This window comes from Saprolegnia parasitica, assembly GCF_000151545.1.
Source record: "Saprolegnia parasitica CBS 223.65 unplaced genomic scaffold supercont2.34, whole genome shotgun sequence".
Lineage (NCBI taxonomy): Eukaryota > Oomycota > Saprolegniomycetes > Saprolegniales > Saprolegniaceae > Saprolegnia > Saprolegnia parasitica.
Window position 1 is genome coordinate 169,373 of NW_012156428.1, and position 23,068 is coordinate 192,440.

At 58.0% G+C, this 23,068-nt stretch overlaps 7 protein-coding genes across 7 annotated transcripts; 6 read left to right on the forward strand and 1 right to left on the reverse strand.

The window, feature by feature from the left end:
* Window positions 1-2,813: 2,813 nt before the first annotated feature.
* Window positions 2,814-3,158, forward strand: SPRG_20502 (hypothetical protein; the record flags this gene model as incomplete). Its single annotated transcript, XM_012347201.1, has 2 exons — window positions 2,814-2,836; window positions 2,891-3,158. 2 exons carry the CDS (start codon window positions 2,814-2,816, stop codon window positions 3,156-3,158), a joined length of 291 nt encoding a protein of 96 aa, XP_012202591.1.
* A 6,247-nt stretch (window positions 3,159-9,405) lies between these two features.
* SPRG_20503 (hypothetical protein) lies at window positions 9,406-9,864 on the forward strand (the record flags this gene model as incomplete). Its single annotated transcript, XM_012347202.1, has 2 exons — window positions 9,406-9,666; window positions 9,733-9,864. The coding sequence occupies 2 exons, from the start codon at window positions 9,406-9,408 to the stop codon at window positions 9,862-9,864; spliced, it is 393 nt and encodes a 130-aa protein (XP_012202592.1).
* Window positions 9,865-12,431: 2,567 nt separating this feature from the next.
* SPRG_20505 (hypothetical protein) lies at window positions 12,432-12,940 on the forward strand (the record flags this gene model as incomplete). The annotated part of the gene is made up of 2 exons (XM_012347203.1): window positions 12,432-12,474; window positions 12,522-12,940. The coding sequence occupies 2 exons, from the start codon at window positions 12,432-12,434 to the stop codon at window positions 12,938-12,940; spliced, it is 462 nt and encodes a 153-aa protein (XP_012202593.1).
* Window positions 12,941-13,771: 831 nt separating this feature from the next.
* SPRG_20506 (hypothetical protein) lies at window positions 13,772-14,500 on the forward strand (the record flags this gene model as incomplete). The annotated part of the gene is made up of 1 exon (XM_012347204.1): window positions 13,772-14,500. The coding sequence occupies one exon, from the start codon at window positions 13,772-13,774 to the stop codon at window positions 14,498-14,500; it is 729 nt and encodes a 242-aa protein (XP_012202594.1).
* A 178-nt stretch (window positions 14,501-14,678) lies between these two features.
* SPRG_07891 (hypothetical protein) lies at window positions 14,679-15,637 on the reverse strand. The gene has a single exon (XM_012347163.1). It carries the CDS (start codon window positions 15,611-15,613, stop codon window positions 14,726-14,728), a length of 888 nt encoding a protein of 295 aa, XP_012202553.1. The 5' UTR covers window positions 15,614-15,637; the 3' UTR covers window positions 14,679-14,725.
* Window positions 15,638-15,983: 346 nt separating this feature from the next.
* On the forward strand, window positions 15,984-16,857 carry SPRG_20507 (hypothetical protein; the record flags this gene model as incomplete). The annotated part of the gene is made up of 2 exons (XM_012347205.1): window positions 15,984-16,103; window positions 16,153-16,857. The coding sequence occupies 2 exons, from the start codon at window positions 15,984-15,986 to the stop codon at window positions 16,855-16,857; spliced, it is 825 nt and encodes a 274-aa protein (XP_012202595.1).
* Window positions 16,858-19,722: 2,865 nt separating this feature from the next.
* On the forward strand, window positions 19,723-22,634 carry SPRG_20508 (AGC/AKT protein kinase; the record flags this gene model as incomplete). The annotated part of the gene is made up of 14 exons (XM_012347206.1): window positions 19,723-20,187; window positions 20,240-20,493; window positions 20,545-20,837; window positions 20,882-20,997; window positions 21,051-21,132; window positions 21,176-21,226; window positions 21,273-21,364; window positions 21,414-21,597; window positions 21,654-21,796; window positions 21,842-21,953; window positions 22,000-22,094; window positions 22,146-22,272; window positions 22,317-22,444; window positions 22,497-22,634. The coding sequence occupies 14 exons, from the start codon at window positions 19,723-19,725 to the stop codon at window positions 22,632-22,634; spliced, it is 2,280 nt and encodes a 759-aa protein (XP_012202596.1).
* Window positions 22,635-23,068: the final 434 nt, after the last annotated feature.

Sequence of the window (23,068 nt, forward strand, 5' to 3'; positions counted from 1 at the left end):
CGCCGACCTACCGCTGCCAAGTCCATGGACGATTGCCGTCAAGGCGGCACGCGTCGCTCAACTGCACTTGCACCACAGCCTCGTACAAGAGCCCGAGCAGCCTGCTCTTCGTCGGCTTCTCCGGCTCCTCGCCCAACACGAGTGGCCGCGACGTCACCTCGTCCCGCGGATTGCGCTCCTGCCTCCGCCTGCCTAAATCAAGTCCCTCAACCGAGTACACACAACGAAGAAAGTCCGACAATTTTATTTAGCATAGTTTTATCTATTGTAATAGAGGACCCAATTCAACAACAACAAACTAGCAGCTGGGCTAGTGAAGCACTCGGCAGAGAGAAAGAGGAAGAAGAGAAAGAACCAGAACCGCACACCCGCTGAGGAGTGTGTCCGAGAGCAGTGGAAAGAAGAAGTGAGGCCACGAGTGCTGCTCACGACCCGCCCCGGAATATATTGATATTACGGAGCCTGGCATAGTGAGATCGAGTGGTAAAAACCTTCCACTGGGGAAAGGAAAACAACCATCCTCGTGAGTGGAAATCGCCGCGAGGGCTGGTGAAAACCACTCGGATCCAAGCGTCGGGTGGATCCAACGGCCAAAACCAACGAAGAGTCGAGATCTTCCGAGTTGGCGAACGAACGTGTGGAGTTGCGTTCTTCACATTGATCAAGTTGAGCCGGGAAAGTCGCCCTGCACGGTTTGATTCGCGTCAACCACCCGTAGCACTGCGAAAGCGACGACCATGTTGGTACAATTGTAGGTGCATGTACCTCACCAAGTACTTCACTGTACCGGAGGGCCTCTCGAATGCGCAACGGCGTGTGAGACGGCGATGTAGCCAGAACGGCGGCATCATTGTTGTTTGCCTTTGTTGAGCTACCACAGTGTTTTAGCGTCGATGATTTCATGCTGCTAGACCATTGCATTTCGGGACTGTCTACGTACGGTACCCATGGACAGCCATGGGCGAATCCCACTGCTGGGACGAAGCTCCAGCGCAGTCGTTGATCCCGTCGTTGGTGCATTTTGGCGGCACGCTCGTCGTTGAAGTCGTGGGTGGCGCACGTGGGAAATGCAACGCATCATCATCATGTGAAAAACGTGTGAAATGCACGCCAGCGTGCACAAGTCATGCCGACAATGCAGCCGCCACGACAACCGCCCAGGCTGCGCCATGATGCATGTCATCAAGCTTAACGAGTAGATCGAACTCACTGGAGCGAACTCACTGGAGCGAACCCGGTGCGTGGTCTACATCTCGCGCGACGACGACCTACAAAAGTTGTCCTTCGAAACTCTTGGTCAGTGCGGTTTGTGTTCGGTGCCTTTGTCGCACCTCCACCAGCGTCACGTGCGTGGGGCAGGCTGCTTGTTCGATCGACAGCCACTGTACTCATATTATTGGACCTTCCTTCTCGAGCGTGGCCCCTTCGCTGCTATCCCTTTGGAGAGGGTTGCCCGGCGACGATCGAGTGCTGAGCGCCAGTTTTCGGCATCCATTGCAGCCACCTTTGCGTGTGCAAGCCAGTCACCGGTACGTCCTAGCCAGCCATCAAGGAGTCTGAAATTCAGTCGACGAAAGCTGCGACTGGTAGTGATCTCGTGTGAGTTTGCACTTGGAGCAGGATTTGGCGCGTGTCCAAGAAAATGATTCACACGGTGAGAATTGCAGGTTTGTCACGCTCCGACTCCAACACGCCTTTTGGGATTTACCCCAGGACACTGGGTTTTTCACGTACACGTACTAGCGTTGCACGCCCTAGCCAGCACCGAGTCCGATGCAACCACTGCGACGAGCGTAGCAGCAACGTGGGCATGGTGCGCTGGCGAGCGAAAGCATTATCCGTGTGCCAAGGCTGCTTCTTTTTGTGGAATGTGCGATGGAGTGCAATTTATTTCCTTGGTGTGATGGACGAGTTCGCTCCACTGAGGAAGGGAAATACCTACGTTGCACACTACTTTATCCCGATAAACTGGGACAAAGGAGTGTAAAACGTAGGTATCTCCCACAGCAGATGGCGCCTAATGATGGGCCAAGCGAGCCAGCGAGGTAGAGAGGCTGCGACAGCCGGATGATGCATCGAACGCACTTCAGCATCAAGCAAGGCACGGCCACGAACGATCGCCCACACGCCCACGATGCCCCGGCGCCTCTTCGCCGTCGTTCTAGGTATGTCCTTTCTACACAAGCGGCAATGGATGATGATGTATGGCCACGACTGTACTAGTATGGTGCTGTCTTGGTCTAAGTACCGCCGATACCACGATCTGCTCAGCGCCAACCTGCCGGCTCCTCTCAGGTGAGCTCTGCGCCCGCGCGACTCATGCCTGCCCCATCTGCCTCGTTGCCTTGGGCGCCAACGACACGCGCTGCATCGACGCGCTCAACAGTCTCACGGAAGGCGTCGCCAAGGCCGAGTGTATCCTTGGCACCAAGTGTACGCCGCCGGCGTTGGCACCAGCGCCAACACCGGCCATCGTGCCACTGCGCACCTCGTCCAATGCGACAAGCGGCCCGGCGCTCAACGCCGATGGCCCCAGTGCGTCCGCCGTCGTCCCGTCGTCGGTACCACCGGCCAACAACGCTACGATGATCGTGTTGCCATCATCGACGACGGCGTCGACGGCATCGAATGACGAGGGTCCGTCGTCGTCGCTGAAAAACTACGTTGGCGTCACAGTGTGGGCAACGTTCCTCATTGCAGGAATCCTCTTGGCACGGCGCATGTACCGACAGACGGAAGCGAGCGAAGAGACGCCGCGGCTGAGCGCCGACTCGAAGGACGGCATTGCTATGCTTGACAGCTACCGCCCATCAATGGCCAAGTTTTACAGCACGCGGTCCGATCCCGTGCTCACCCGCGGGCGGCCCCTCGACACATTTCGGGGCTTGAGCCTCCTGAGCCTGTCGTCGACCAACACGATGAACAACAACGGAACACTGCTTGAGCGCGGGTCCAAGCCCGCAGTCGTCAACGTCCCGTTCCATGTCTTTGACGAAGAAGACGAAGCGATTGCGACCATGCGGCGGCCCAACGACACCTTCAACAGCAACGGGACGTTCAACAGCAACCATGATTCCGTCGAAGACGGCGTCTGCTTTGAGAGCATGCGCACGCGCATCTCCAACATGACGATGATTGACGCCAAGCACATCATCTAGTCGAGGCACGCGTCATAAACTATTATTTATACGGCCGATAGATGTAGCCCATGTGTCTGTTTTGTCGAATGCAAACTCGAACCTGAAACGTGCAAACTCGAATCTGAAACGTGCATGCTCGGGTCTAGAAAGTGCAAACTCAGGTGTAGAAAGAGCAAACTCAAGTGCATCTTTGAGAGGAAATGAATGCAGGAAAAAGCATTCGACTTGGTAGCGAAGCGCAACCAAGCTCGTACTATGTGTTAGTTCTACTGGATGGGGAGAGCAGCAACAGTTCTGAGGTGTAAACAAGGCCTACCGAGAAGCCTGGATCCCCGAATGGTTAAAGATACCTGACGTCGATCGGCGGTCAACGATCTCCAAGTGTGCGCGTCTTGGCCTCTTGCAACGCGGTTGATATCGGCCGGCGGCCCACTTGGAACGCGCGTTCCTACACCCACGGTTCTCTTCGAAAGCTACTTTGCCGATGCACGCGTGCAGTAACATCTCCACTCTTGTCAGGACGACTCTATTGGGTTGAGAGAACGTCGACGACGCTGCCACGTCGCCGCCGTGAATGCTCGGAACGTCCATGCCATCGACAGTCCCGCAACGCACCTGGGGACATTGCGTGCGAGGTGCGATATCCTCGGGCATTTCGCAAGCCGACGACACGCCCACGGGGGTTGGTTCCGGCTCGTTTTTTCTGAACGTTTGAAGGCTCCGTCGCAACAACGTACCCGTGTACAAGACTGGCCGTGAATGCTGGCAGCAATCACGACGCGTGCAGATTCAGTTTTGAGCCGACAAAGAGTCGGTGGATATGTCGCTTCCGGTCCACCAAACATTGCAAGCAGCGTTGCACCGTGGCACGACTCTTGCATTCCACGCACACAACATCTTTCAAGGTCCTCGCGGCAACGGAGAATGCGTCCACTGTGCCTGGACTGCAAACGGCTCTGCGGTTCGTTTAGAATGCTAGGTCGTGTACACGCGTGGAACCGACCGCTCTTGAGCGCGCCCAGCGTTATTCGTCATGAGATGTGAATTATGCCATTTGGCCGGCTTCAAACGCACGACCGAACGACCGGCTCTTGTCAAAACAGCGGTTCGGGTCTAGGATCCAACATGTATTATAATCAAAGGACATTGAAGTAGACCATCTGATTTGGATTAGTCGCCGTTACACTGGAAAACGGCGCAAGCTGGTTTCAGGTCTCATTCTCGCACGCCCTATCGCTGGTTCTCCAGTTGACATTTCACTCGGAGTTGGTCATCCCTCATGCTGCAGCGCAGTCGTCTTGTCGGTGTGCTCTTGCTTCTTACGAACGCCGCCACCGACGCCGTGACGCCAACGACGACGACGACACCGTGGCAATGCGTACAACTGCCGCGCGGCTACGGCGCCTTTCGCTACACGACGGGCATTCTAGAGTGCAAGTCGGTGCGTGGCAACTGCCTTGTATCGGCGACGACAGGCCACTGCAATGACACGTTGATGGTTTTGCGCTGCACGGACACCCTTCCCGACTGCGTCGCAGCGGCCAGTATCCTGGCATTCAGTAACAGCACCACTGGGGCGCCGACAAACCGGTCGGGTGTGTCTGTGCCGATCCCAAGCAACACGACGACGCTATTGCCCAACTCAACAATGTTCAGCACGACTCGTGAGCCCACGACACCGGTACCGACAACCGCCGACACGGTCGTGGCCGCTGCCACCGAGCGGTCGTCGTTCGACACCAAGTCGGCAGTTTGCATTGCCGTCATTGCGGCGTCGGCAGTCGTGGCGCTGGCGACGGCAACGTGGAAGGTGCAGCTGTGGCGCCAAGAAGCCCGTCGCGCGGCGCGGACCCCGTTGCCGCAGTTTACTGTGCAGCACGAGAAAACCAACGAAGACAGCCTGGGACCGAACCACGTTGCTCTCCACTCTACACGCATGTGGTGGGAACACCCGACGATCTTGAACAGCGTCTTTTTGAGTGCAAAGTCGAGCAAGTCCAGTCGGCACGGCGGGCTCGACACGCCGTCGTCGTCGTCGCGGCCCCCCGTGCATCTCTAGAAACTCCTATTTTACTAATTTATCATCTCTTCTTTTTTACACGTGTTGTGAAGTCAATGTAGAAGACCAGTAGCCTTCGACTATAGGGTTAGTGCCCGCCGCACTCGAACGCCTGCATGGTCCGCGGAAGGCAACGGCGGGCGGCTCACAATGAGTTGACGCATTGTCGTCTCGATCGCATGCCGGAGTTGCCTTTTGGCGAGAAAGGCCGTCGCCGAAGTCCGCCACAGCTCGACACGAAACACACAAAACTCGTCCAGTTGATCGAGTAGGATCCAGACCGCGCCGCCGAGCGCGAGGCGATAGATGGCGTGTTTGAGCTCCCATGGGAATGGCAGGAGGTAGAGCGATGCCAGCACGACGCATCCGAGCACAAGTCGAAGCCAATTCGAACGGCGCGTGATGGCCCGGAGCCGAGCGGCCGCTGCGCGCTGCACGTCGATCGTCGTCATGTAGTCGTGCCCGTCGCGCTGGAACGCCTCGTGGCTGTACGGCGCCTTGCAGTCGCGGTATACGAGGCTCAGCGTGGTGCCCATTCGTCGTTCTACAGTCAGCTAGTATCTGGTACGCTTGACGCGCGTGTCCTCGGTGCCTGGAGCGTGTCTGCGACGCAATGCTGGCTTTCAAGAGCGCTAAACGGCGGCGGCAACGACGACGCGACGTCGCGCCAATGCATCTGATACGACGCACCAGATTCGATAACGACGCGCTCTCCGCTCAACGCGCCAAGAGGCGTTTCGTGAGGTAGAAAGACGGTGGTAGAACCACGTACGAATGGACACGCTAGCGAAGAATCGAGATGCCAAGCGCTCGCGTGGACTCCGTAGCCGGCAGAGCCAAAGCCACACACAAGGAATCGGGCAAACAACTCACTTCAACAAGAAGGAATCGGGCAACGACCAGCCAGTGTATATGCCCGAACCACTTGTCTGCATCCCTCACTTGCGTGGCACTTGTCGGTGGCTCTCAAGGCACTCGTCACGGTAGTATGACGCCGTTTCAGGCGTCGGCCGAGGCGGTCAGCTGAAAGGCGTGGCGGTGAGGCTGTGGCGGTGGCAATCAATGTATATTCATTTCAAGGAAATTATTGAACCCGCAGCAGCCAACGTCATAAACACGCCCTTGCAGTGGACCACGGCACAAAAGCATTGCATCTCATCATTACCTACGCCTGCTGTTGTCGAGCGAGGTCCTGCGTGCTGCGGCGGTCGTAAGTGCAGAGAGTTCTTGCATTCGGCTTGGTATTGTGCCGGGCACACGCCATGTACCGCGGCCGGGATGGGCGCGATCGGGCAAATGGCATTGATGTGGCCGCACGAGACGAACACCTCGCATCCCGCTTGCACCATTGAAGGCGCAAAGGCGGCGATCGTAGAGTCTATGTAGCCGTCTTCCCACAATGGCCGTGACCGACTGAACAATCACCGAAACGCATGCAAGTACGCTGTCGCATTCGACCCATCATCCGTCCTGCTGCACTCGCGACTGCATGAACACACGTCTTGGCACCCTACACTGTACACTGCTCTCGCCGTCGTCGTTTCCCGCATGACGCTCGCAAACTGTGGCGGACGCAGTAAGTCATCGCGTGCTCCCTTGTGGGCGATAGAAACACTACTGTGCGACCGGACCTGTCACCTTGAGCGCGGGAGTGAAAACCTCTCAAAACGCATACTGCACGACGTATGCAATGCACGCTTGACAGGGACGGCCAATCGGGATGTCGCACAGTCGTAACTTGCGCAGACGACGGGCTCTCGCAGCAGCATCTTTGAAGCCACCATGGGCCGCATACGTGTCATGGTCCTCGGCCTTCTTCTCGCCGCCGTCGCCGGTACGCACGGATGCGACAGCTCGCACCTCACCTCTTGACGACGTAGCGGCCACTGACTGCGCCGTCGCCTGCCTCGGCGTCGCGACCGCCACCGCCGACACGCCGTGCACGTACACCGCAAATGCATCGACGCACGCGCAAACATGCCTGTACATGCCAGCAGCGCAGTGCGCAACGCTACTGCATGGTACGCTGTGTATGGTCCGGCACAACCGTACTACCGCGGGCCTCCTTGGCGAGAACGCCACCAATCTCAACGCGACGACAAGCATCGCGACGCCTGTGTCGACCACCGTGACGCCGCCACCCATCTCGACGCCCGAGTCGTCGTCGTCGACGATCGTCGCCCTCGGTGCCGCCGCCGCCATGCTCGTCGTTATCATCGTTGTCATCGTGCTCTGGTACCGGTGCAAGGTGGCTCAAAAGCAGCAAAGCCACCAGAGCTCGGCCTTTAGCCTCGTGGGGACGACCCGGCGACCGTACCAGCCGACGCTGCACGACACGCTGCGGTCGCCGACGCCCGAGGTCTGGGCGCGCAAGTACTCGCTCTTCGCGTCCGGGCTGAGCAAGGTGCCCAAGAGCTCGAACGCGTCGTACTTGGACACGGTCACGTCGTCGAGCGTCGATCCATGGGTCTTCAAAGAGCACGACTTGAGCTCGTCCAACTGCTCGGACATGCCGCTGTCGCAGAGCGTCGTCATGATGCGGGACACGGCCACGTTCACGCGCGACGACGACGACGGTTTCTTCGATATGACGGGCGTGTACGCGCCGCCCGAGACGACGAATATGCCCCGTTTGTGAGTTTAGTGTTTCTCTCTGTCGTGGACTATCTATTAACTTGTCTTATTTAATGCAACTCGCATACGACGCGGCTCTTGGTCGTACAATATTGTACTAGTAGTACCAATGGACTCCATGACGTGTCTGGAAAGGCCGCACCAGCCTCGACAATAATGTACAAAAGTGCCATCCGTGTGTTGTTCGATCTGCAGAAGCAGCGCATGGATGCGACGGTCGTTCTCGCTGCCTCGATCGATGTACCAAGAATAGCCCAAGAACGAGTTGGAGAGAGAAGAGTCTCGTCAAAGCGTCATGTTCACAGGCGATCGTCTCCGTGCGCGGCGCATCAACGTGGGTGGTTCGTATGCACGGATTTCACACCCATCGTCGTATCGCACGCCTCGACATGTCGTCCAAAGTACTGTACGATGTCATCCACGATCACTATCCATCACTATCTTCAGTCCGCTGTCCGAGACTCATTGCGGTGTTCTCAACATCAAACCGATAAAGGAGAGACGTGAGGGCGAGTGCGCGTAGCCATTGTGCTGTGCTGACCTGCTCTCTCTCCACAACAACTCTGCCTCGCAGTCTGTAGTCTGCCACGCTCGTCGTACTAGTACCGGTTTGACAAGTGCGAGGGCTGGCGTGGCATCTCGCGTCCCATGGCGCCACGTCACGTTTGAAGTGGATTTTTCATCCGGATAAGGCACCACAGCGAGGGCCAGTGCTTTGCCGGCCAGACAAAGTGTGGTGGGTGGCGCCTCTGAGGAAAGGCGGGCCGATGACGCGGCGGTGGTGGGCATTGGCAGGACCGTCGTTTGCTGGGCACAACGACGGCACCGAGCCGGCACCGATCGAACGCGGCGGCTTCGTGGACGTTCCATGCCCTCGTCGTGCGTGCGCTGTCGATGGCGCCGCGCGGCCTATCCGGATAGCCGGTTCTTCGAAATGGTGTCGCAGCAAAGATGATGGCAACCTTGCCCGGCCCGATGCTGCGCACTCCAATGCGGCGAGTCGTCCACCGCGCACCGATCGAGGTCGGCGTGGTCAAGTTGTCCAACAAACTGCAGACAATAATGCATACCACCGATGGCCAGGACGTCGGCCCTCGTCGCCGCGCCGCGGCCCGTGGCATCGGCGTAACAGCCTTTCGCGTAACGCCATCCGTGGACCGACTGGTTGCCACTTTGCCATTGGTGGAATCGGCAAGATACAAGACCCACCACGTCCCGCCACCGGTCCCGATGCAGCTGCCGTGGAGCGTCGTAGTCGTCGTCGTCGTGTGCCACCTCATGGCATCGGTGGGCGCGTTGGCTTGCGGCGTCGTCTGCGCGTCCGTGCCACTCAACGCCACGTGCGCCTCGTGCCAGCCGTGCGCGATCGCATCGGATGCCGCGAACGGCTCGTGGACGTGCCAGCGCCTCCTCCCGCCCGAGTGCCAGTCTCAGCGCACGGCGCGCGTCGTCTGCGACGTCCTTGTGGCCGACGCCGCGCCAAGCGGCAGCAGTGACGAGCCTTCGCATGCGTCGCCGGCGTTTCCGCCACAGGTGCTCTTCTTCATCGTCGCAGGCACCCTCGGGACCATCATGGGGCTGATCACGCTGCACTACCGACGCAAGTACTACCCGCGCAAGAGCCAGCGCCCGCGCCCGCCGCCCATCGAGACGCCCGTGCGGTCGCCGCACGAGCGCAAGCCCGAGCCGATCGCGCTCGATATGACGTCGACGCCCAAGTACATCCCGACGTTTTCGATACTCCAAGACGAACAGGACGAAGTCGCGGGACCGTGGGTCCACCACCATGTCGGCGCGACGCACGGCCCCAACGGCGTCTGGTCGTCGTCGTCGGTCGACACTATCTCAAGCGTCAACAACGACCCGTGGCTCTTCTTACGCACGGAGCGGGCGTCCGAGGTGCAACTGCATCGGAGCACCGAGACGGGCAGCGAGCGCACGCCGTCGAGCAATCTCACCAGTAGCTACGTCGACCGCATGGTGAGCCCTCTCGGCGCGAAGTCGCGCTCGAAAGATAGTTTCTACATCTAATAGTCGCGTCGTCGACATCCTATTTAACCACCCACAACGTCTTTTGCGTACTGCGCTATACTGCATCGCTCTCTGCGTTGGGATGGGCGGACAGTGCAACGGACCTCGCTTCAAGCAGGTAGCGGCACAGACACACACGGTAAAAGAAACGATCTAGTTGATAGGAATTGTCATTGTACTGCATATCATCCTTCGTTGTCCACGTAGAAACGTGCACACAACGACGAATCGTGGCAGCAATATGCACTAATCTTTTCACTAAATGATGCAAGATTGACTGGTCGCGTTCACTCGCTTCGTCTGGACGCCTCGCTTAAAAAGGGGCAAAAGGGCTACAACAAGCTTGAGACATTGAAGGAGGTTCCTCCGTGGAGGCGCCTAGAACTCTAGTAATACCATCAACTTCAATACAGTAATATCAAGTCGAGCGATAAGTCTTGCCTCGGCGCTGTGCATTCTGTTGCTCCACGTCAAGGGTCATAAAAATGGCCCGCTGACAAGAAAGAGTCGTTGGCTACCATCCATTTGATGGGCATCGACGCGTCATGCCGAGCAAACGACAGCGCAACACCACAAGGCAGGTGGATTACATTATTCGAGTGTATAAATTACAAGTTTATACAGCAGTTTTCGGTGTTGCGACCAACGTGGCGATCGCATGTATCCAGAGAGAACGCGTCGAACGAGAGGCGTAGAGGTGATCCAATCGGCTCTGCGATTGCATTTGGAGGCACATTTCAAGCGGGTCCGTGCCCCACGCATCCGCTGCGTACACCCACCGCAAATGCACCGCCGCCTCGAAAATGACGATGTCCGAGCCGTCACGCTGTTGTGGCTCTTTCTCGTGCTCCTCGGTTGCATCGTGTTGGCCAAAGCCATTCTCGTCTGCCTCCACGCGGCCAAGTCAAACCAACTGGCCAAGCCTTCTGCCAAGACCGCCGTGTACATTGATCCGACGACGCTGCAGAGCATCGTGTACATCGTGGCCTTGTCGCCGGTGCACGAACGAAGCAGCGAAAGCGCGGCGTTCAGCACCACGGGACGTATTTCCAACTTTGGCGGCGGCCCCTTGGACGACGCGGACGTCGAATGGAGCATCACCGACCCCACGCACAGTCGCGCGTAGATGTCGTTTGTACTCGTATACATTAGTTGTTTCTTTGGTATATATATGCGTTCATTTACGATCAAGACTCACAAATATGACAGCAGTGAGATAACGCAAAAAACGAGCTTGGAATCCCTAACCTCCTCGACGCATTCAACTCCATCTGCGTGGCCTTATCGCCATCATGTACGTTGTGGTACCTCTGTCTTCTTACTGCTACATGTACGTGCTCTGTGTGTATAGGTAGCTACTACAAAGCCATCACTGCAGCTCGAACGTGTTGCGAGATCTCGCAGCAGCGTCGTTGTGCAGCTATCATCGGTCTATCTCGACTACGGGGTCGAGGGACGGGGCCCATACTACACTTTATACGCTTATTTATCCTTGTTGAGCTCTGAACGATGTTACGACATGGTCAAAATAACTTATGAGTTCTCGGTGGCGCTGTCGAATGAGCTATATAACGTTGGAGAGACCAGTGTCTATGGAATACATTTCGAAGCCCCTTTGCAGCACTCAACATTCAAGTAGCACTCGATCAGCCACTACGATGTACTCTGGGTCGGTGCGACATCTTGACCATGGTAGACTACACCAAGTGCACACTTCTGCCCTTTGTAGACCCTGCAGCAGCTTGAACTTGCAGCTCGTACTGACGTGGCGGGCTGACTGCGCTCTCCATGTAGAGTGCTGGTCATTACAATTCCTTGGTCCACGAGAATTATAATTAATTTACATAAACTATCCACTTCTTTGTATTTTCATTCGATTAATTAGTTTTAAAATACACTGAAATGTACCGTCACTCTTGGACCAGGGCATTGAAGTTGGCTCCAACTTGTTGACATTTGATTGGCGATTACTCATCTTTATTCATCCAATCACCACCTGGATTAAATTTGCGATCTGCAAGCCCTGCGATGCTTCGCTGCTTCTCGACCCTCGTCCTCGTCCTCGCCGCCGTCGCCGCCGCCAAGCCGTGCACAGCGCCGTGCGACTTTCCGCAAGACTGCGGCCTCCATGAATGGTGCGATCCGCAGACCAAGTGCTGCGAAGTTGGCGCTGTGCGTTGCGACCCTGTGTGCCCGGCAGGCTGGCGCTGCATCTCGTACGGTCTGTGTGTGCCTGCGACGGCCGTAATGGACAACGGTAAAGCGAACGGTGTGTAGTAGACCACGCCTTGGACCTTTTGTAATGCGACTACAATGGCTCGACGCATGCGTGTCATGGCTGTTCCTTGCATAGCTCGCGGCAGAAGCGCAACCTTGGTTTTAATTGCTTAGACGAGGCACGATAGATGAGCACGATGTTCGACTCAGATACAGGAACATGCGTGGGCCGCCTCTAGCAAGACGCATGCTTCGATGACGCGAGGTAGAAGATGCGCCAAAGCCAGCTGGAGCAGGTCCATTAGGCTTGCAAGCACTGCAGTACCCGAGTCATTCTCTGATTTTTAACAATGGTGCGACGTACCACAGCTCTTGCCCTTGGCTGCCTCGCTGGTTGGTGGCAAGTTCAGCTATCTTCAGCAACTCATGCGGCGATGTAGGCCTTGCGATGGCCGACGATGCGATTTGCGCCGTGAAGGAATGCACCGTCATCACGACAGGAAAGCTCTGCAACCGTCTCACGGACGACTGCCCGACGTGTCTGAGTCAGCTCATGGGCGGCAAGACAGCCCGTTGTACGAACGCTACCTTTGACGGATGCCAAGGCGGGACCGTGTGCTCGAGCATCACCACGCTGCCACCGACGCCGACGGCATCGACGGCGCCGCCCAATGCGACGACGCCCGTGGTGACGGTACCCGGTGACACGAAGCCGTCGCCCACACCGACGACGAGCTCGTCGAAACCGACGACGACCTTGCCCAAGACGACGGCGCCAGTGTCATCGGCAACGACGACCTGGTGCACTTTTGCAACAACGGCTCTTGTCGTCGTCGTCGCGGTTGCGTTGGGTGTCTAAGATACGATGGACGGTGTAGAAAGCAATGTCAACCAATGTACAGTACAGTGTTTTCAATGTCGTACGTACTAGTAACAGTTGTTTCATCGCGCTAGAGGAAGATGGTAAAGGAGACGTGAACAACGGTAGAGGTGTAGAGATAGCAGCGCGTCAGGCGCGTACCGGTACGATAGCGGAGCACGTGCGCCACGTCGTGTGTATCTGTGGCAGATACAAACTACTCGAATTCATTGCCGTGAGCACATACCTTGAGCACATGTGTGCGATCTTGCGGCTGCTTCGAGTCAGATTGCCCTTCGAAAAAACGGCTCTGTCTCGCCTTTCGCGTCCAAACCTGTCACAACACATACCCCATCCTTTAAAACCTATATGGACATACCTCACAGGAACCGCTTCGGTTTCGCCGCACCTCGTATTGGAAGTGGTCCAGCCACAATCTATCCACCGCTCCGGCATTTCAGGCTTGAATGGTATCGATGCCAACTCTGGGCGCTGCCGATGTTGGCTAGCACCTTCGTGCTGCGCATACTAGCATCCAGTCCGGTCTAACTGTGTGTTCTTATATCCTGTAACAATCGATACCCTGTAGCAAGAAATGTGTTGAAGACCGGTCGCTTGCACCGTGCTGCGGCCGCGTGGTCCGGTTGTGATTACATAGCTGCGCGCCAATCTCGCGCAGTGCAGTTCCACCCACCTATTAGCGGCCATGGACCGAACGCGAGCACTTGCGGCGACAAGCGTTCTTCTAACACTACTGGCCCGCGCCGGTGCGGCTTGCTTCAACGTCACACTCCTCGTTTGCTCATAAACGTGCCCGTAGCTGCCGCGACGATGGACGCGCTGGACCCGCTCTGCAGCGCGCCGACGTGCGTGCAGTCGCTTCTGGACGCGCCGTGCGTGCGCGGCTCGGCGGCATGCTACGACTACAACTGCGTGTACATACAAAAGAAGATTGTCTATTGCACCAACCCCACCTTTGGCGGGTGCCAAAACGGCGTCATTTGCCCCAAGAACGTGTCGACGCCAGTGCCGACCTCGAACGCCCCGTCGCCAACGACCAGCTTGACGCCGCCTCCGACAACAGTCCCGACGCCCGACCCGACGACTTTCAAGCCCATGGACGACGCCCGCACGTCCAGCAACCACACGACGAGCATCATCCTGGGCGTCCTCTTGGGCCTTGTCAGTATTGGAGCGCTCGTTGTCTACATGTGCATTCGGAAGCGGCGCGAACGCGAAGAAGCCGAAGACACGGATATCGAGATCACGTCGTATCGCCACCGAGAGCCCCGCCCGGCGCCGCCGACGCAGCGCCATTTCATCCTCGCGTCGTCCGCGCAGCAGCCGTCGAGTATGCTCGACTCGGTCGCGAGCAAGTCGATGTTCAACACGACAGGGCGGCAGTCCAACCACGATTTGATGTCGCAAAAGTCCGATTGGTGGCAGCACTCGACACCAAGCAACCCGTCGGCGACGCAGTACGACACACGAGGCGGCGCCGAGCCGAGCCTGTGCCACATCCTCGAGGAGCGCAAGACCGAGCCGCATCTCGCACGCTAGCCCTTCTGCAATGCAATTTAACTTAGTCAAAGAGAGGTCGTACTTGAGTATTGTACAAGGAGGTATTGCGGCATGAACAACGGTCGCTTGTTTGGACCCGCTAGGCAGCTCGGTCCTCGAGGCTTTCGAATTGACGCGTACGTCTGGCGTGTGCTGGTAGAGGCGCTGTGAAATATCGAACGGTTCGAAATTCTATTTATAGCATGTACTAGAAAGGCCGACTTGCTACGCCGTGACCGTCGCAGGCGCGTCGTAGTAGCGGTGGCACTGGTCCTCGAGGATCTTCTTGGTCTCGGACAAGATGAAGACGGCGCCAATGAGACGGATGCCGCGCGGGATCGTGCCCTTGTACATGGAACGAATCCCGCCTTGGGCCCAGAGCCGACGCGTCTCGCCCACGAGACCCAGCGCGTTCTTGTCGAGCGCGTTGCCTTGCATGATCGTCTTGACCGTGTCCACGGGCTGCGTGGCGAGGACCGCGATGAGCCCGGCGCCAATGCTGCCACCCATGGCAGCAGCGCCCCGTTGCGAGAGCGATGCAGTCGCGGCATCGCCAAACGTCTCGGGAAAGTGTGCGTGGAGCTTCTCGCCGAGGACGGGGCCAAGCGCGAGGTAGCTCGCGCACCAGATCATTTCGCGAAGGCACGTGTACGGCAGCCCGCGGTAGAGCCGTCCGACGCCGTGTGCCGCTGTCACGTCTTGAATGGTGCGCTGCACGCCGTGGCCCGTGTGCTGCTGCAGCGTCATGACGAGCTCGGCCGGCGAGCTCAGTAGCGACGAGCAAACGCCGGCCGTCGCTGCCGTGAGGATGCGCGAGCCCTCGGACGACGGCACGTCCGCCGAGCGAAGCGACGTCGTTAGAACGCCGTCGACGGCAAACTGCACGGCCGAGACAGGCGCAATGGACGCACACATGACGCCGACGCCGCGGTACATGACGAGCGGGTGGAAGGACATGGGCCGGCTTTGCTGGACACAGTTCTTGATGTACATCATCGGCTGCTGCACGCAGACTTCAAACATGCCCGCGACAGAGCCAACGGCAGCGTACTGCAGGCCCGAGAGCGGCGCGCGCATCGCGGTGGCCGGCGAGGTGGGTGTCGACTCGGCCATGGTCGGTGAAGCACAAGAATGATCGGCCCAGTGGCGCAACTTGAAGGCGGGCCAGGGCTGTCTTCAATGCTACGACTTTATTCCATCTTGGTATTTGTATTGTCATTGCTCGAATTAAAAAACCAAGCGATGCCATTGGTCAAAATACGCGCTGCAATTTGTAAGCAAGTGGCAGCGCCCGTTTTGATTGGTCAAATATCGTCACGGTTCTTGATTGGCTAAAATGAGGTGTGCAATTATATACACCATGTAAAACCAAGCGCCATGTTTGTAGGGATGACCATTATATTACAATCAAAGCGCTGGGATTGGCTTAATTTCGGATGCGATCCAAAGCCAAAGCGGAGGATTGCGCAAAGCTCGAACAGCCATGACGCGCACGGAACGACGCCCGCTCAGTGGTGTCGACCACGCGCTCATCGGGTCCATCGCGGGCATGACCGAGGTCCTCATCCAGCAGCCCACAGTCTACATCAAGAACACGCTCCAGGTATGACTGTCGATACCTTTGCCGCCACGCTAATGGCCTCGCCGTGCAGCAAAGCCAACCGCTCGTCTTTCGGCCCAGCGTCATGTACCGTGGCGTCGGCATCAATTGCCTCTCGATCGCGCCCATTTGCGCTGTTCAATTTGCTGCCAACGGCGTGCTCGGAAAGCTCGTCGCCCCCGACGACGCACTCGGGCGCATCGGAACCGCCATGATCGCTGGCGGCCTCTCGTCGCTCCTGAGCTCGCCGGCCGAGCTCGTCATGACGCTCCAGCAGCGCACGGGGCAGCCTCTTGGCGCGACCGTCCGATCGGTCGTGGAAACCCATGGCGTGACGCGGCTGTACCGAGGCCTGCCACTCACCGCGTTCCGCGAAGCCTCGTGGTGCGCCTGCTACCTCGCGCTCGGGCCTGTCGTCTCGTCGACACTCCACGACACGTTTCCGTCCATCTTTGGCGACAAGGAGACGGCATCTACAGCGCAAAAGACGTGGGCGGCCATGGGCGGTAGCATCGCCGCCGGCCTTGTCGCTGTGATGGCGAGCCAGCCCGTCGACACGTTCAAGACGATCGCACAAGGAAATGCGATGGAGGCCAACACGACATCTATGACCAAGCATGCGTCACAGCTCTGGCGCGACGGCGGCCTTGGCTTATACTACAAGGGCACTGTACCGCGCGGTCTGCGCTTGATTGGCGCCGTCTTCATCATGTCGAACACGAAGGAGGTCTTGGAAGACCATTTTAGCGCCATCTAGATACTAATACGTCTTGTGTCATCGTCTTTGCTGTGGAAGACACGTTGCTGCTCCATTGAATCGATGTGCCACCAGGAATCTGCGCATGGATCGTTCTTTGCGAAATGGCATCGAGCGCCGTGGGACGTCCATACGAAGGTGGGTGGAGGATAGCCATTCCAAACCCTCGCCATTTAGTGTGCACTTCAAATATGCCTCGTCTGTGTACGAGGGCTCTGGTCCATGGACATGTTCAATTCATGCTGGCACTGGTCCACGCGTCTGATGGTCACTTGTTGCCTGACGATCAATACCGTCGCTTCGCCCATCGGCGCGTGCGGCATGTTCGGGGCCGGTGTCGAGGTGGTAGGCATCTCGTAGAGTCCTAGTAGCCTTGAACTGTGTTGCTATTCAGCACTATCAAAGAGCTGTGTGCGTGTTGAAGGGGATCAATTCCTCGAGCTGCCAGGAAGCGGGTGCGAGGAACGTTCTCCAGGAGTGCGTGTCGTGATGGATCTGACCAAAGGTCGGGTGATGGTCGATCGCGCCATTGGCACAACGGCCTGATCCATCATTTGACTACTCGATGCCTCGACCCAGCATGCGCGAGAAGACCCGTGCACGCTTGGGAGCCCACATTGTGGCACTGTCGGAGAATGACACGGCGGCCATCTTTGGCGACTCGCTCACGGAGCGCCTCCAGTGGCAGCACCCGACCTTGGCACCGCCGTCGACGTGGCTCTGTGGCGTCGGCGGCGACCGCATCTCGCAGCTCGCGTGGCGCGTGGCGAACGACGAAGGCAGCGGATACACGCAAGCGGCATTGGTGCCAGCGCGCCTCCAGCAGATTGCAGTCTTGATCGGCTCCAACGACGTGGGCCGTGGCGACGGCTCGACGCCGCGCGAGCAAAAAAAGCTCGCAGGTATGGTCCAACACGTGGCAGCCATTGTGGCCGCGCTCCGTGACCGATGGCCCGATGCCCATTTGCATGTGCTGCCGATCCCACCGATCCCGACACGCGGCCAGCACGAGCGGTCCCCGGCGTTCCGAGGAGCCTACTTGGCCATGCTGCGCGAGCAAGGTCTGCTGACAACTGCGGTCGACTGGCCACCGATGGACCTCGAGAATGATTTCGAAGACGGTGTGCACCTCTCGGCGTCTGGCTACCAAGTCTTCTTGTCCCTACTCGCGTCGCTTTCGATTCCCGTACTACCGGCGACTTGATAGCGAGACGAGTATAAGACATCGTGATATCATTTTGGCAATCGTTGAGATCCAGTTGATGGCGTCAGTAGCTGCCGACACTTGATGGCCGGCGACACCATGGACCCTTGCATTATGAACCTGGCCAACACTGCAATATAGAGTTGGATCTTTACTCCTGCAAATGGACGCTGTCCTGATACATTGAAAATTTTTCATGCCGACAAGAACGCTGCAACGCCCCAGTCGAGAAGACAATAACGTCGCCTGTTCTCGTCACGAGTTGGGTGCTCGGACTAGCGAGCGTTTGTTTAAAGCACTCGTGTATATGAGTACATCATCATGAGAAGTGGTTGGTAAGACCTTTCCGGCCATTTCCAGTTGAAGCATTGCGACTAGTACCTTGGCGCCATTCCTGGGCGTTTCCATGATGCCCAAACACTGCCGTCTTTGGATCCTCACATTGGATTTCCCGATCTCCTGCGCTCATGAAGACCACTTGCTTGATCACGATGCTCGGCGCGCTCGCTGGCGCTGCGGCGAACCCTGCTCCTTCCGGCCCCACTGCACCGGATTCGCCCGTGATGAAGGAGACGACACCACCGGACGTGCCGACGGAACACGCTGACCAGGAATGGCGTGGTGGCTGGGGCCATGGTCGCTGGGGCCATGGTCGCTGGGGTCATGGTCGCTGGGGCCATGGTGGCTGGGGTCCTCGCTGGGGTCCTACCTGGGGTCCTCGCTGGGGTCCTACCTGGCGCTGCGGCCCGTACGGTTGCGGGTGGTGGTAAATTGTACTGCACTTGGGATAAGCTCTCCAGCTAACACGACCCCGACGTTCGCTCGATGTAGTGTGTTTTGAGTTGTGTCTTCAGATTTGTAAACCAGTAGAAAGTCGACAAGTCGGTCGAAAGTCATGCGACATGTCGAAACGGTCGTCCATTTGTACGTGGCGACCACATGGGCTCCAATCCCGTTTCCAGCAATCGTTGAGGAGATGCATGTGAGTGATCATACTTACCTGGCTGGAGCTCGACCCTGATCAACTCGGGGGTTGACTTGGGCCGGAGCAGGCCTTCATGCACTCCGGTGCTGTAATGGTCTAGGAGTGCCTTCGGGTTCCTCCACAGCGCAATTTTTGCCAGCGGGGGTGTGCGCGTGCGCCACCCCACCCCAACTCCGCTAACTCATATCAACCTATCAACCCACCGAATACACAATCCACGTTATGACAATGTGTATGCACAGCTACGATGTACAGACGTCGGTGTTCGAACCGTCGTCGGTGCCGTCGAGAAGGAATAGCGTTGCAATTGCCAGGTTGATGTAATGTGGCAGATGCCATTTTTAACACGCAGCCGGCGACAGCGCGGCATGCGATTGGTCCAAGCCTGCAAAAAACACGACGACCATTCTTGAGGTGCTTGGATTCGGCACGATGGATTCGGCACGAGCCTGCTGCGACCGTCGTCCCCGCAGCGACCCCGACACCATGCTGGCTGTGCGCATTGGTGGGCTTCCACCACAGTCGTCTTGTGATGATGCTACTCTGCCTCTCCTCGCGATAGGCTCGGTGCACGCACCGGGGCTTCGCATGGCTTGTGAGAGGTTTTTAAAAGCGGCATATGCCATATTTAGTGGCGTGTGACTGCGATCTTGGTCGAAGAACGCCAACACGCAGGATGGCAGCAGCAAGTCGCCGCCCATCCCGGCCCGTGGCCGCGCAAGGATCATCGGAGCTCGAGCTCATCCGCACGATCCTCGGCGAGGAGGTTCCGACGAACGTGCTCCTCTCGTGCCTCCATGCGGCGTCGAACGACGTGTCGACCGCCGTCAACCTCTACTTTGCGCAGGCGACGCCGACCGAGGCCATCGACCCCACCAAGAGCATCCGCTCGTCGATGCCACTGACGCTGCACCCGTTCGATGCACCTGGCATGCTGAGCACGCTCAACGGCTCGGCGACGCTGACGACGGGCGCGGTCGACGCCATCACGACGCTCAACGAGCGCTTCCGCGTGCTGCGGTTCCGGAAGCGCGGCAGCCCGGGCACGGACGTGCTCCTGCGCAACGGCGACATTGTCTCCCTCGAGTGCAACGGCCTCTGGCTCAGCGCGCGTAAGAACAATGCGCTCCAGTGGCGGCCGGTATGCCATCATGACGCTGCACCCTCCTCGAACCTCGTCGTCGATCTACTAGGTGAGCGACACGGACGACCGCAACAAGTTTGTCGTGCGTGGCCTCGGCCTCGGCGCCGTCATGAGCATCGGCGAGCCCTTCTTCCTCACGAGCTACCGCTGGAAGGACCGCGAGATCTGCATTCGGCACGTCCAGAGCATTGGCCTCTCGCTGAACCTGCCATGGAACAAGCCAGCCGCGGTCGCCACGAACGAGGTCGCGACGCCGCTCAACAACGTCCACCGCTGCTTCCTCGGCCTCACGCGCCCGACCGAGTACGACGACGGTATCGCCATCTGCCTCGTTTCTTATCGAATATGATGTAGCGGCCACTGGCGCCTCTACTTTCGCCCGGCGCTGACAGCCAAGGCTGCGCTCGCCCTCGCAAAGACGACTGCGATCCCTGCGCCGCTCAACATTCGCGTCAACAAGGCACGGCCGCCACGTCTCTCGCGCGTCAACGAAGACGACGACGACGCGAGCTCGCTCTTTGGCTCGGCCCGCACGTCCGTGTCGGTGGACGAGCTCACGCAGCGCGAGGCCAAGCTCGATCAGATGCAAATTGTCGTCGGAACGCAGTCGACGCGCGACCAGCTCCTGCCGTACCTCGACGGCGCCGGTACGACCTGCCTCGTCCCTTGCTGCATTGATACATTGATACAGGCGGCAATGTGCAAATTGCACTGGAGCACTACTTTATGAACATGACGGAGCGCAAACGCACGCGGCCGGACAGCCGCATGCTTCTCGCGATGCCCCACGAGCCCCTGTATCGTCCGGTAGGATCATCGTTTGTTGATAGAAAAGAGTCGACAACAATATTGTCATGTAGGGTGCCCACCTCGCACCGGCGGCCAGCGTCCCGATGGCCACTGCACCGCCGCCGGCGCCGATGCAAGCCGTGCCGCGCCAAGGTAGACGGGTGCAATCGAGGAAGAGGGTTCATGTAGAAAGTAGATTCTGGGATGTTTCTACCGCCGCCCACACCGCTCGGCGACGCAGGCGACCGTAGGCTTCGTCAACGATCGAGGTGGCACTCATGGCGGAGAGCTAGGTCCGCCGGCGCCGACCGTGATTTCCCACAAATCGCTGACAATCGAGGACTTTGAGATGCTCCAAGTGCTTGGTCGCGGAAGCTTTGGCGCGGTACGACCCCTTCTTTCCCATGGCACACAAGACAACGAGCATGGCGCAGGTGATGATGGTGCGCTACAAGCAAGACGGGCGTATTTTCGCCATCAAAATTCTGAAAAAGTCGACCATGGACACGGTCGACATGCAGAATGCGATGGAAGAGCGCCAGATCCTCCAGCGTCTCCACCACCCGTACGTCTCGTCGCTCATCTTTGCCTTCCAGACCAACGAACGGCTTTACCTCGGTTGATTTCTCTATCTACGTTGACAATGTTCAATATGTCTTATACTAGGCATGAAGTACTATGCGGCCGGCGACTGTTTTACCACCTCAACGAGAAAGGCGGCGGCCTCGACCTCCAGAGCGCGCGCTTGTACGCGGCCGAGCTCGTGCTCGCGATTTCGTATCTGCACTCGCTCAACATTTTGTATCGGGACCTCAAGGTATCAACGTATCAAGTGGCGCGCCATGAACCACTTGTCTCGTAGCCGTCGAACGTCATGATTGACGACGAAGGACACATTGGTGTAGTGGATTTTGGCTTGTCCAAGCAGCACATTTACGGCACCAACCACGGCGTCAAGACGCTCTCGGGCACCGGTGCGCCGCTCTCTCTCTATCAAGGTATCAACTGCGACATGTCTAGCCGAGTACGTGGCGCCCGAAGCGCTCGTCCAGACCGCCGACGGGTCGCGCGATTATGGCAAGTCGTACGACTGGTGGAGCTTTGGCATCGTCTTTGTACGAATCCGGCGTTGTGGGATGGACAATATTGTCTTATATGGCACGTAGTATGAGATGCTCGTGGGCGTCTCGCCCTTCTACCACGAGAACGAGCGCATCATGCTCCAGCGCATCGTGAGCGAAGACGTGCAGTTCCCACCCCATTTTCCCAAAGACGCGACGTCGCTCGTTCTCGGTAGCTGGGTCTTCGTCCTCCTCCAACGACGACGGATTGTCTAGGGCTCTTGAACCGCGACCCGAACGCGCGCTTTGGCGTCGAGAAGATCAAGGCCCACCCGTTCTTTCGCGACGTCAACTGGACCAAGCTCGCGGCGCGCCAAGTTCCCGCGTTCTGGCGCCCGCACCTCGTACATGACTGCTCTCGTAGTACAGGATGTCGACTAAAGTATCTCTGACTAGTCGAGCGAGACGGACACGCGGTACGTGGACCCGGAGTTTACGCGCGAGGGCCCGCCGTCGGCCGTCCACGACGTCGCGAGCACCAAGACCAAGTGGAGCCGGCGCTTTAGTCAGTTTTCGTTCGACTTGAAAAATTGAAACACGCTTAGGTCAAACATGTCTCTCTTTTCGGTTGTGAAACACGACTTTTGGCACCTTGAAGCAGTAGTGTACACCGACCGGCTGAAGGGAATAACTACATTCTTCGCTTTCGTTAGCCGGCAGCGCGATCGAGAGGCATCGATCACATGTCCCTCCGTGCTGCCCAAAAGTGTGTTCCGTCACCGCCTTCTTCGACGTGTCGGAGGAGCCCAGAGTTTGGTCCGCTCCATTGATCGTCGAGGACTCGCGACGCTTGAGAGAGCATGTCGTTGTCGCCTCAACGGGGCTGTGAGCCCACTGACGCCCGCCACGGCCCAGCGAACGAGCGAGTGGAGAAAAAGACGAAGTTTGGAGATTGCTACATGATAGTACCCTCTTGCGTCCACCACAACGAGAGCGCGTTGGATCAAGATATTGGTATCGTCATCATT